Source organism: Fukomys damarensis, unplaced genomic scaffold (genome assembly GCF_012274545.1).
Source record: "Fukomys damarensis isolate Sample0158 unplaced genomic scaffold, DMR_v1.0_HiC HiC_scaffold_5, whole genome shotgun sequence".
NCBI lineage: Eukaryota > Metazoa > Chordata > Mammalia > Rodentia > Bathyergidae > Fukomys > Fukomys damarensis.
In genome coordinates this window covers 24,116,392-24,129,712 of record NW_022900917.1, presented here as the reverse complement: position 1 = coordinate 24,129,712, position 13,321 = coordinate 24,116,392, and the positions used below count along the sequence as shown (strand labels likewise).

The following is a 13,321-nucleotide window of genomic DNA, read 5'->3' as shown; positions in this document are numbered from 1 at the left end:
AAGGAAAGATGAAAGTTGCTGTATAGAGACCTGTTGGAGGAAAGACGTGTTTAGGGAATGATAAAGAATTAGATGTTTGTAGGGAGGGGGAGAGACAGGCATATGAAATGGTTATGGGAAGGTGGATTGAGGTGTAACTGGGAAAATTCCAATACCAAAATAAAGAATGTATTGGTTGGGGTTATCAAGAGGAACAGAATCAATAGGCAAACAGATACAGTAAAATTATGCAAGGGGATTTATCAGATATACTCACAGGATCCAAGGTAAGATAGTCCACTATGGCCACCTGTGTGTGGGGGAGCCAAAGGATCCATTAGCTGCTCAGTCCCTCAGAACAAGAGGGATCAAAGGTGCTGTACCTGTCTGAGACTCTCCACAGGGTTGGAGAATGTGTGACTCTCACTGCAATGGAAAGACATTGGAGTTTGATGTCCAAAAGCAATGACAGTAGCAAAGGATGCACCAACCTCAAGTAGAATGAGCTTTTCCAGATGCAGGTGGACTTCCTCCTTCTTTCTGATTCAGTCCATCTGGGCTGCAAGCCTATTGGATGGTGCTACCCACAGTTAGGTTAAGTCTTCTCCCCTCAGTTTGATGGCCTTCGTGTCAGTCATCTCTGGGAACATTTCACTAATCTGCTAGGTGAGTTTTAATCAAGGTGACAGTCACTGATTAAGGGTCACGAGGAGTTTGATATTCATTCTTTCCATTGAAGGTGTGTCATGAAGAATGACTCAATTGAAAAGGGTGCTGGCAGCCATGTTGGGATTTGAAGAAATCCATTTGGAAGAGTGTTTGGCTTTGGGAGGATGTGTATACACGGCTTGGGAGATGAAGTAGGAGACATTGAAGAGCAGCAGGCCTACAAATGAGAACTTTTAGCTGGGGTGAATAGTTTGGATGATAATGACATCAATGAGATTGAAAGGAAAGTAGATTAGGATGGAAAATTTTTGAACATTTCTGTTAGTACTTTGAATGGATTTCTTTGTTGAAGTTTACATAAATAATAAACTTTTATAATGTATGTATGATCTAGAACCAGCATACTTACAAGCTGACTTTTGCTGACTTTTGTGAGTCAAGAAAAGTGCTGTATCCCTGAAGCAGAGGAGGTGAAGACTCTGTCCCGGAATACATTGGGGTTGGGACTTGAAGAAGGATGGGGCTTTCTGTCAGAAAGCATTATGAAAAGGGACAAGAAGGAAAGCTCATGCTCTTCAGAGGATATCCTTTGAGGCTTGAGGGGGTTAAGAAAGTATGGAGGTGATTCAGAGGTTCAACTTCTTTTGTGCAACACGAATAATTCTCAAGCCAGCTTGAGAAAGGATGCAAATGCAGATGGGAGGATGATAGGCATTGCTTTTTAAAACAAGTCCATTCTCCTTGCATTTTTTGAAATAGAAATTACTAGTCACTGATTTTCACTATAGCGAAATGTGTATGATTCAGATTCGGAGGTTGAGTGGTATATTTTTTATTTTATTTGCTTTTTTCCCCAGTAGGGATAGATAAAATTGGGAAAGGCGATAAGAAAGAATGAATTGACTTCTCTTTCCTTGATCTTCGTATCTCTTCTCTGTCTGCCTCTGTCTTATTTCCTCTTTCCCCAAGTCTTGCTCCTGCTCTATTTCTTTATCTTTTTACCTGTGTGAGCTTTTCAGTTTTGGTTCTCTATTTTTCTTTACCTCTGTATCTTTCATTACTTTGTCTTTTCCTCCTGATTATCTCTTATCTCTTCCCTTGCCCATCTCTGTGACCCTGAGATTTGTCTGACTCTCTCCTCATTATTGTCTTTCATTTTAACACAGACTTTTGATCTATTTTTATTCATCACACTGAATTAAAATTCTATGGGTTTCATTAAAAATATATTAAATAAGGCTTTTCAAAAATTGGAAGCCAGGTTTTCTTCCTCTAAGATTCCTGTCAGGTATTGATGTTATAATCTGACAGTTTGGAGAGCTTGCCCCCTAAGACTAAGGAGAGTACAGTGCAAAGGTCTTATTATGGTAGTGGATCAACAATAAATGACCTCAAATTAATGATTGCCCAAGTGTGTAAGGGCATGAGCCTGGAAGTCAGTTCAGGGAGCAATATACAGTAGTTATTAGAAGTACATTAGGTGGTCTAGCATCTAGGAATTCTGTCAAAAGAAGATAATGGGGCAGTCAAATGGGTGAAGGTGAGGACACCAGCAACTGTACTATAGAAGCTCACTTGCTGGGGGCAGGAATTGGACAGCATGTACTTAGAAGACAAATGATGACAGAATCAGGAGCACTGTGGCCCTATTAGGGGCAAAGAAGCTAAATTTAGAAGGATAAGCAGCAGTCACACAAAATTTATAGTTATGAAGAAATGAAAGATGTAGGAAACTTCTAAAGACTTTAGTCTGGTTGTGTTGGTACAGCCACACAGGTTAGTAAATACATGGTTTACTTTATTGGGAAGGAAACAATATTGAAACTATGTTGAGATCCATTTGTCAAGAGTATAATATATAAACATGAAAAAGCTAGTAAATACTGTGGGGAAAAGAACCTCACATTCATTGAATTGAGAAAACTTACAGAGTCAGGAAAACAAAGAGACCTCATGTCCCCTCCTCTTTTAATGAGGGCAGTTCCTGTAATGAGGGTTCTACTCTGGTGCCTAGTTTCCTTCTAAAAGTTTCACTGTCAGATACCATCACATTGGGAATTAGGGTTTCAACATAATGAATTTTGGAGAGAAAACATTCATTTGAATGTTGAACATTCATTCAATTAATAGCAAAATGCTTTATAATTAAAATGTGATTTTGTCTACTATTATGAAAACAGTATAATTCTGTGTATTATAAGCTTAAATATGGAGAGATTAAAGTGTGAATCAGTGTGTAATGTATCTTACACATATCAATGGATTATTTTTAGTTTGCTAAAATCACAGTAAATTTACATGCAGTGTACAGGTCTTTTATATACACAAAAATTGCTGTTTTGATAAACTTAAATGATCAGGAGAGAATATTTGTTCATGTTCAAAAGTTCTTTCTTGCTACTTTCCGTTCATTTTTCAGTATGTAATTAAGGCTTTAGACCATTTTTTTATTGGGTTGCTTTTTACTATTTATTTGTAGAACTCCTCATATAATCTGGACCAATTCTTTTGTTAGGTAATGTGTGTATTAAGGATATGGATTATATATCCTTATAGCCTATAATTTGCCTTTTCATTTGTTTAACAGTGTCTCTTGATGAATAGAAGAAAAATTTAAATTTGGATAAATCTTCAGATTTCTAAATTGGTCATTCCATATTACATCCTCAATAGTAACTTTAGAAGTTGTGGTTTCTCTACATCCTTCCAACACTTGCTGTTGTCAGTATTTTTAAATTATTACCATCCTAGGATTGTAGTGGCTTCTCATTTGTACCATTAAATTACATTTTCCAAATGACTAATTAAGCTTAACGTCTTTTTATGTGTTTATTTATCATTGGTATATATTCTTTGATGAAGTATTTGTACAAATCTTCTATTCACGTAAAATTGGGTTCTTCTTGTTATTGAAATTATTTTTATTTATGCTAGATAGAAGTTGTTTATGAGATAAATGTTTTGCAAATATTTTGTCCAACAGTGGCCTGTCTTTCATGTTCTCAGCAGTGAGTTCTAAAGAGGAAAGGTTTTTAATTGTGATATTGTTCAGTTTTTCTTGCGTAGCTCAGTCCATTTTGAGATTCTGAGGAACCTTTGCCTAATGCAGAGTCATAGGTAACTAATGCATTTTGAAGTTCCATAGTTTCCACTTCTAGTGTTAGGTCCATGATCCAGTTGAGATGTTTGTGAAAGACATGAGGTAACAATTGAGATAAATTTTTTGTTTGTGAAAAGCTATCCATGTTTCCTCACCGAATTACCAAGGAACTTTTGTCAAAATTGTCTATCTCTATCTATATTTCATATATACGTCAATTTTTGAACTTCTTATTTTGTTCCACTGATCTATGTGTCTCTCATTATTATTTATTTTTATAATATAAACACATATCATGTATTTCATATGTTCCACATTGATCAGCTTCGATATTAACTTGAAATGAGGTAGACTGTGTTCCTCAATTTTCTTCTTTATTAAAATTGTTTTGGTTCATTTATGTCTTTTGTGTTTTCATGGAAATTTTAGAATTAAATTGACAATTTTTACAGAAAAGCCTTGAGATTTTTACTGTATTTGTGTTCAATTTATATTGGAGAAAATTTTATAATATTTGAACAATATAATATCTTCCAATCCATCATTACACCTCTCCATTTAGCTAGGTCCTCTTTAATTCTTTCAGGAGTGTTTCACTGTGTTCAGGATATTGTTCTTGGATGTATTTTCTTGAGTTTGGTATTTTATGTTTTTGATGCTAATAAGATGGTATTTTCTAAATCTTATTTTCTGATTGCTTGTAGTATATAGAAATATAATGGGCTAGTTTTGTGTATTGACCTTTTTCTTGGGAACTTGCTACATTTACTTAATAGTTCTTACAGCCTTTGTGTTAGATTCCTTTGATTTTTTTCTTTTTTACATTGATGATAATGATGAAAAAAGAGTATTTTTCTGTCCTCTTTCCTAATATGTTTGCCTTTTCTTCTTTTTTCCTGTTAAGGTGGGACTGCCAGTGCAAATGTTGAATGGCAGTGTTGAAAAATCATCTCTATTTTGTTCCTAATATGAAGAACAAATAAGATAGCATTTCTTCCTGACATTAGGAGGAAAGTACATTCACCATCAATTACGATTTACTTGTAGGTTTTTGTAAATGTCCTTTACCAATATGAGAATTTTTCTGTATCTAGTTTGCTGATATCTTACAAAGAAAATAATATGTAGATTTGGATTTGTTAAGTCCTCTATTTATCAAGATGGCCATATTTTAACATGTTAAAGTGAATTACATTTATTACTTTAAAAAATAATCCCAACATTTTATTTCTATCTTAAATTATGTGTGCTTAGGATTATTTATTTGCATATTACTGGATTTATTTTGCTAAAGATTTTTAAGGTTCACTTTCTCAGCTTTCAGTTGTTACTTTTTTTGAGTTTTTCAGTGCCGTTCTGTATTTGCTCAGTTCAGGGGTCAGCCAAGTATTTGAGAGAAGTTTATATGCAGATGTCATTTCCTCCTTTCCAGCTGCTCTGTCCTGCAGAAGCAGGTTATATGTTGGCAAATGTCCTGCTTTTGAAATTGATAGTATGTTCAACATAAATCCATCATGTGCCCCTTGTGCCCCCATCAAAGACATCAGAGGAGTATTCCACATGATGATACTCTTCATATTTGGATGTTTTCAGAATTTTTGTGGCTCTTTTTTTGGTGGTAGTGGAGATTGGACTGAGGACCTTGCACATGCTAGGCAAGTGCTTTAGCCCTGAACTCCATCCCAGGGCCTTGGTATTTTATTTTTGAGGCAAGGTCTTGCTAACTTAACCAGGCTGAACTTGAACTTGCAATTCTCCTGCACCAGCCTCCGAATAGTTGAGATTTTAGGTGTGTGCTGTGATGCCTGGTCAGGCTCTTCAGTTACTTTATATGTGAATAAAAATGATAGCCATATATTCATTATTATCTTTTTTTTTTGATACTGGTGGCACCACTGAGCTAAATCCCTGGCTCTCATTATTATCTTTTAAAATGTGTCCAAGAAAAACTGTTTTTTCTCAAATTTTATTCTTGTCTTTAACGTGTTTGCATATATCAATTTTTAAAAATAACCACCAGCCTGGTTATTATATATATATATTTTTAATTGAGTTTATTGGTACATTTTAGGTATACAGTACAGTTACATTCATCATTGGGATCTTGTACCTTTACATGACTTTTTTCCCCTTGTCCCTGCCCTCCCTTCACGCCCCCCTTCCCTCCCCATTTACAAACACTTTATTTCCATTTTTTCATTTTCACATATTTTTTTCTTTTCCCTTATTCCCTTTCCCCTACCCTTCCCACTTTCCCTACACCTTTAGTCCTTTTCTTCCTATTTCACATTGTCAGTTATCTCATTAGGATCTTATGTACTATTATAGTTTTTCACACCAGAGTAACTATTCATTATTTACACATGTGTGACTTATTTATTTAACTTAGGAGTATATCCTCAATATGTTGGTTATTATATTTTAAACTAGCTTTGGTAATTCTAGGGTAGAATTTCTTCCACATAAGAACCGACTAACATTTTATAGTAATTACTGCAACTTCTTTAAGTATTAAAGATTTATAGCACAGCATGTGTTTAAATACAGAACAAACCAAAATGTGAAGCATTAAAGCCTTAATTTTAAACAATTTCTGTCCTTTTTTTAAACAACAAACTTTTGTTGAGTGTTTTTTCTGTATCAGTTTTTATTTTAAAGGCTAAATCCTGACTGACTTATTTAAAACTTGCAATACTCTTATTAAATAAGTGCTGTTTTATTCCCTTTTATAGTGGGTGGAAACTGAGGTGTAGAGTTAGTTTTTTAAAATATATGAGGTGGATGTTTTTGATACTTTTACAGACAAGAAACTATGGTTTATTAAATATTTAATGCATTATTACTATTAAAATTAATTATATAATTTAAAAATTTTAATTGTTACAAGTGATCTGGTAGGAAAGAGTATTGGAATATTTTAGTCATGGCCACATAATTTATACTTAATACATGGGTAGCTAGTGAATCATGGTAATTTTAATACTACTAAGCTTTCTCATTTGTAAAGTAGATTTGATAATATATCACTACTCAAATGTTATAAAAATGAGTGTTAGATGTAAAAGCCTCATGAAAAATACAAATTGCTTTATAGCTGCACATGGATTTGTGTGAACTGCATGTAGTCTAGATAATTTAACAAATTTGTTGGAAACACTTTGAAGAGCTCCAGAGAATCTAATAGTTAGGGATAATCAGAAGCAACAGAAGGAATCGTGAACCACATGGAGCCTGAGTCAGGGAAAGAGAAGAAGTGACTACAACTAAATTTCAAATCCTACTTATTTCCAATGTATGGATATAATACTTGGCCAGATTTTCCTCTCTCATCCTCCATCACCCAGCACCCCAGCACTTGTCCAAACTTGTCCTTCTACAACAACCATTATCTGCCCTATTCCAGGTGCTCTGGTGTGAATCATGTTTCCCTCAGTTCCTGAAGCTGTACAGAATCTTCCCCTCCAGACTGAGTCTCACTCCTCCATGAAGGACTCCCTGCTAGTGGCTGCAAACACTTTCAGTATTGAAACACATGCTGCATGTTACTGTTTCGTGGTGGAAGCCTCCTTTTCTTACCCATCAAGATCCATCAGATCCTTTCCGTCTGCTTCATCTTTTCCATTCCTTTCTTTTCTCCCTGTCATTTCCTAATTCAGTACGAGTCACAAGGATGGTGCTTTGTGCAGTAAGTGACTCCTTGTAGAGACCCACACAGACATGAGTCGAAGGCGTATTTAATACTTCTTTCAACTATGTCCTTCACCTTTGCTGTTAGAGGGAAAAGAAGAGGACTGGTCACTTGACGTGATCTAGTGCAATGCAGGTAAATGTACCTAGTTTCAGAAGCAGAAAGAGTAGAGCAGAAAAATAAGCTTTGTTTATTTATTAGTTATCTTAGTGCAGGGTATTTGCTGTTTGGATTTTAAAGTGTATAAGAACCACATGCACACATTTCTTTGTAATGAGTCCAGGGCTTTATTACAACAATGGGTGCATTTAAAGAATATTTAAAATTTAATTTTTGGTAATCAGCTGAAATTTATTATAGCAGCATTAGTATCCTTTTAAAGTGACTTTTTTTTTTGGCAAGAGTTACTTTACTCTGTTGATGGAAAATTTCATCAATATTTGTTAAAATAGCTCCCATTGGAGCCATATGGGCACAGCTTATTCCTCCAGAAACTCACTGTGAGGGGTTTTCTGCCTAAGGAAGCTTGTTTGAGTCTAAGCCCTGTAGGCTCTTGTTTTAAAAATAATATACATAAGAATGTGTTTAATAATTTTACATATTTATGGAGTTCAGTAAGATAAGTCAATACTGTTATACCACATGTGATGATCAAATCAAGGTGATTAACATTTCTTTTGTTGGGAAATGTCAAACTTTTCCTGTTATTTAAAAATATATAATAAACTTGTGAATTGTACCCCACTGTGCTATAGAACGCTAGATTTATTCCTTCTACCTAATTATATTTTGGTATTTATTATTCAGCCTCTCATTACCCCCCCAGTCTTCCTATCCTCCTCTAATGACCACCACTTTATTTCTTTGTTCTATGAGAGCTGCTCATTTAGCTTGTACATCAGTGAAAACTGTGATATTTGTCTTCTTTCCCTGGTTTATTTAATTTAATCCAATGTCCTTCGGGTCTATCCGTTTTGCTACAAATAATAGGCTTTTCCACTCATTTTATGGCTAACATATATATCCATTTGTCCATTGGAAGAAGACTTTTGTTGCTTTTTTATCTTGGCTATTGTGAATAGTGCTGCAGTGAATATGAGAGTGCAGCTATCTCTGTGATAAATTGATTTCATTTCTTAGTATATATACCAGTATGGAACTGCTAGATCATGTGTAGTAGTTTTTTGAGGAAACAACATACTGTTTTCCATAGTAGCTCTACTAATTAACATTCCCACTAGGAATATTATGAGTTCTCCTTTGTCTACATCCTTGCCAGCATTTATAATTTTTTATCTTTTAAAAAAATCAGCCATTCTGATTGGGGTGAAATGTTATCTCATTGTAGTTTTTTTTCGGGGGGTACTGGGGATCAAACTCGGGTCCTTGTGCTTGCAAGGCAGGCGGTAAAATCACTGATTTAGCACCACTGAGCTAAATTCTTGGACCTATCTCATTATAGTTTTGATTTGTGTTTTCCTCCTAATTAGTAATATTAAGCATTTTTTCATGTGCTTTGTTGGCTATTTTATATTCTGTTTTGAGAAATGCTTACTTAGATCATTTGCCCATTTTAAAAACTGGATTATATGTGTTTTTGCTTTGAGTGTTTTGAGTTCCTTGTATATCCTGAATTTTAATCCTGCTTGGATGAATAGTTTGCAAATATTTTCTTTCATTCTGCACGATGTCTTACGGTTTGAAAAATATACCAGTTTAATCCTACTTGGAAGACAGTTGACTTTCTGTTGGAGCATTTGCTGTGTATAAATCATTGTCACTTTTTGAGTAGTTTCATACTTTTGCTGTCAGAATATGCAGTTAGCACCTGATGCTACAATGGAGCCCACACTTGTTCCATGTCCCTCCTTTTTCAGAATAAGATTCTAGAAGCAAATTAGTTTTCAAAGATCTGAAAGGCTGAGTTTGATATATAAAAGGTGATGCCAGAATGACTAAGGTAACCATTCTTATTTCTCATAGTCTTAAAATGGCATTCCTGCCCCCTCCTCCACCCCCATGTTCTCCAGGGTGTACTGGGTTTTGTTTCTATTCTGAAAAATGCTGAGGGAAAGTGAAACTAAATTCATGGAGAGAAGAAAAACTTATCTGGATGTTCTTCAAATATATTTTTTGTAGTCTTTACATTCTTAAAGCATGTTTTGGAAAACATGTAAGTGTATTTTAATTCTTCTGCAAATATAAACATTTTCTTATCTGGTTGTATGTCTGGATAAGAAATAGAAAATCACTGATTTCTCCGGAGCTATAGGTCACACTTCTAACCTCTGATTCATTCAGTTAATTTGAAAATCTTTACTATGCCCAGGCACTGATGATTTCTGCATATATAGTGTCACTTGGTAGAATACCTTTGTGCAGAGATTTTTGTTTCAAAAGAAATTTAGGGCCAGGGATTTAGCTCGATGGTTCTGGTGCCTGCCTTGCAAGTGCAAGGCCCAGAGCTCGATCCCCAGTACCAAAAAAAAAAAAAAAATTTAAACACAAGAATATTTTTTCCATTTACACACAAATTTGTCATTTCTTTTTTAGGGGTGCAGTATCAGAGATTGAACTCAGGACCTTGCCCTTGCTAGGCAGGTGGCACCACTGAGCTAAATCCCCAGCCCTTATCATTTTTGATACTGAGCATTCCTTTTCATGATCTGTGTTTCTATCTAGTATCATTTTTATTGAGCCTAAAGAACATCCTTTAAAATGTCTAGTGGCAGTGCTTTCTCTCAGTACTCACACGAGTGAACCTTGTTTTTTTCTAAACTCTTGTTTTACTAGTACATTTTTGAGACACACAATAATTACATTCACCTTGGGGAATTGGTACATATCCATGTACATATCGCATCTCAATCATTTTTACTTCCTCTTCCACTGTCACCCTCATTTCGGAAGGATATTTTTGCTGAATAAATAATTTATACAACTTTTTTATTTCAGCATTTCATAGATGTTAACAATTTTTCTTTATCCCTGGTTGGAAATAATTGATTAAATTACTTATTACCCTCTCTCATAATCTTGCTAGGGATTTGTTTAGCTCTCTAGAATTACCTATTGGTTTGTTTGTTTTTTTAACCAAGGTTGGAGTTTTTTTCAATCTTTATTTCTAAGGTACTCTTTTTTTCTTATAGAACTATACACACACACACACACACACACACACAGTGTTTATGTGTGTGTGTGTGTGTGTGTGTGTGTGTGTATGTTAAAGAGCTAAACATTATTCCATAGGTCCTCGAGGCTTTGGTCTTTTTATCCCCTCAGCTTCTTCCCCCTCTGTCCTTCATTTAACATAGTTTATATTGCTGTGTTCAGGTTATTAGATCTTTTCTTCTGCAGTTAGGCTTATTCATTTTCTTTTAAAATTTTCAGATAATTCATGTTTCTACTTTAACAATTCTGCCTAAAATTGTATATTTTCTTATATTTATCTTTTCTTTGAACTCTTCACATATAATATTCTAAAGGCCTTTGTTAATTTTATCATCTCTGTCACTTCTGAGATTCTTTATATTAATTTTTCTCCTAGTTATATTTCTAAGTCTTTTTATGTGCATAATTTTAATTATATGCAGGAAGTAGATGTTATTGTAGGTGCATGAGTGTTTTTTTTTTTTTTTTTGGTACCAGTGATTGAACTCTGGTCTTTGCACTTGCAAGACAGGCCACCGAACCACTGAGCTAAATCTCTGGCCCTAGGTGCATGAGTTTTAAGTTTTCTTTTGAGATGTGTTGATTTTTATTTCTTACATCATTTCAATTCTCATTTTGAAGATTTATTTAGGTGAACATAGAGCCTGATATTGGGCTAATTTATCTCTTTTCTTAAGGCATGTGTTTTCCAAGCTCTCTACAGAAAGCCCTGTGTATTCAGCGAAGTTTCTTAGAATGCACTGTATATGAATCCTTCAAGTTACATCTCTGGAGAAGTTTATGGATGGCTTGTCATTTGGCCAGACTCAAGGAGACTCTGAAGATCCATGGAGCTTGTCTCAGCATACTTTTCTCCTTTGGTGGACTCTTACCTCAGAAAGCTCAGTTTCTAAGCCTTTACAGACTCGACTGTCTATCTCCTCAACTCAGTGCAATTCTCTGCTTGGATTCCTGTTATGCTATGTAGTATGTTTAGATAAAGGAAAAAAAAAAGTGAAGCAAGGGCTCATTTAGTTCATTTCCCTTCTCCAAAAGATCCCTGTCCTTTTCTGGCTGCTGTATAGTATCTGAAAATAATTGTATCATTTGTCTAATAAAACAGATAAAAGAGTAGGGCAAGTCCACCATGGCTAGCCTTTCATAATTTTATTTTATTCTGATGTATTCTTAATTGGTACTTAGTTAATGGGAATTCTATCCAGCTGGTTATTAGAACAGTGTTACAAGAATATACCTCTGTGGGCTGGGGATTTAACTCAGAGGTTCCACCACCTGCCTTGCAAGCACGAGGACCTGAGTTCCATCACCAGTACCAACTCCCCCAGCCAAACAAGAATATGCCTCTGAGATTTTGCATTAGTATTTACTCATTGGGTGTAGAATATCCCAAGTAAGTGCAGACTGGGCTACCTAATGCCATCAAAATTAGTAGTAAGTCAAAACAGTATTCTTAGATTACTATCTCATTTATACATGGCTAGTAAATATTTTAGTTTTTGGGTTTTTTTTTTTTTTCGGTACTAGGGTTTGAACTTGGGACTTGGGACCTTGCACTTGGGAAGCAGGCAGCAGGACCACTGAGCTAAATTCCAGCCCAATATTTTATTTTTTAATGCTTCAGCTTTTGTTATACCCTTTTGAATCGAATCTTAATTTTGTATATCATGTTTTCCTGATATTCATTGAAATAGCTATATTGTTAGTAACCCTTGTCCTTTAAAATTTCAGGAGCAGCATTTCTTGCCATTACAACAATCTATGCTGAGACAGGATCTGGTTTTGTTGTACCAAGTTCTTCTTCCAAAGCTGGTGTAGAAGCTATGAGCAAGTGAGCCTTCTACATTTATCCTGATGCTGAACATAAATAAAGTACTTTGGTAGTTCGTGGAACTAAATTCTTGCTTTCTGGTTTCCATCCAGAGAGAAGTAAAGAAAAGACTAATTTGGATTCACCAAGAGACACATTCTGTTTCCTAGTAGGGCCCTATTTGCCTAAAACAGCATTTTCCAGTGGAATTTTATATAGTGATAGAAATATTCTATAAATCTGCAATAACCAATACCCAGTGTAGTGATTGAACCATTGAAATGCAGCCACTGTGACTGAGAACTGAAGTTAAAAATTTTAGAGTCAAATGTGGCTAATGTCTTCCTTAGCCATCACAGGACTTTTGTCCTTCTGTGTGTCCTTATTTGGGCCATCCCTAACCTTGTAAACACATTTTCATCCTTCTGTTATATCTAGTGTATAAGATTAATGGTACTAACACAGACCATGAGCACATGCCAAGTCTAACCCTTTCCCCAGCAGAGAATGATTGCTCTTTGAATTTTTTTCCACTGGCCTTTTCCATTGTCTCTGTTGTAAAGGAGAATTCTCATCATCACTTAGAATTTTCCGCTTCATTTATACTTAGGATTTGTCCTATAAGAACTAGGCTTACCATTTTTATATAAGGTCATGAAAATTTTTGACTTCTTTTTGCAATTATATGAAACATCATCATGCACTTAGATATGACTCTCATTCTCAGCCCTTTTATATTTCCTTCTCCCTTTTCCTCTCACCTCCTTTGCTTCTTCCTTTTCTTTCTTTCCTGTTGCATTATTTGTGCTTTTTAATAAGCTACCTTGAGTGCTGGGGATTTAGTTTAGTGGTTCTGGCACCCGCCTCACAAGCACAAGGACCCAAGTTCAATCCCTGGTACCAAAAA

The 13,321-nt window shown here is 35.1% G+C and overlaps 1 protein-coding gene across 3 annotated transcripts in view; it reads left to right on the top strand.

Annotated features, from left to right (window-relative positions):
- Positions 1-13,321, top strand: part of Decr1 (2,4-dienoyl-CoA reductase 1) — a 34,643-nt gene that overhangs the window by 16,345 nt on the left and 4,977 nt on the right. For all 3 annotated transcript variants that reach the window (XM_010612007.3, XM_010612010.3, XM_010612006.3), the window contains exon 6: positions 12,336-12,435. In XM_010612007.3, the coding sequence (XP_010610309.1) occupies positions 12,336-12,435 (100 nt within the window). The remainder of the gene's footprint in view (positions 1-12,335; positions 12,436-13,321) is intronic.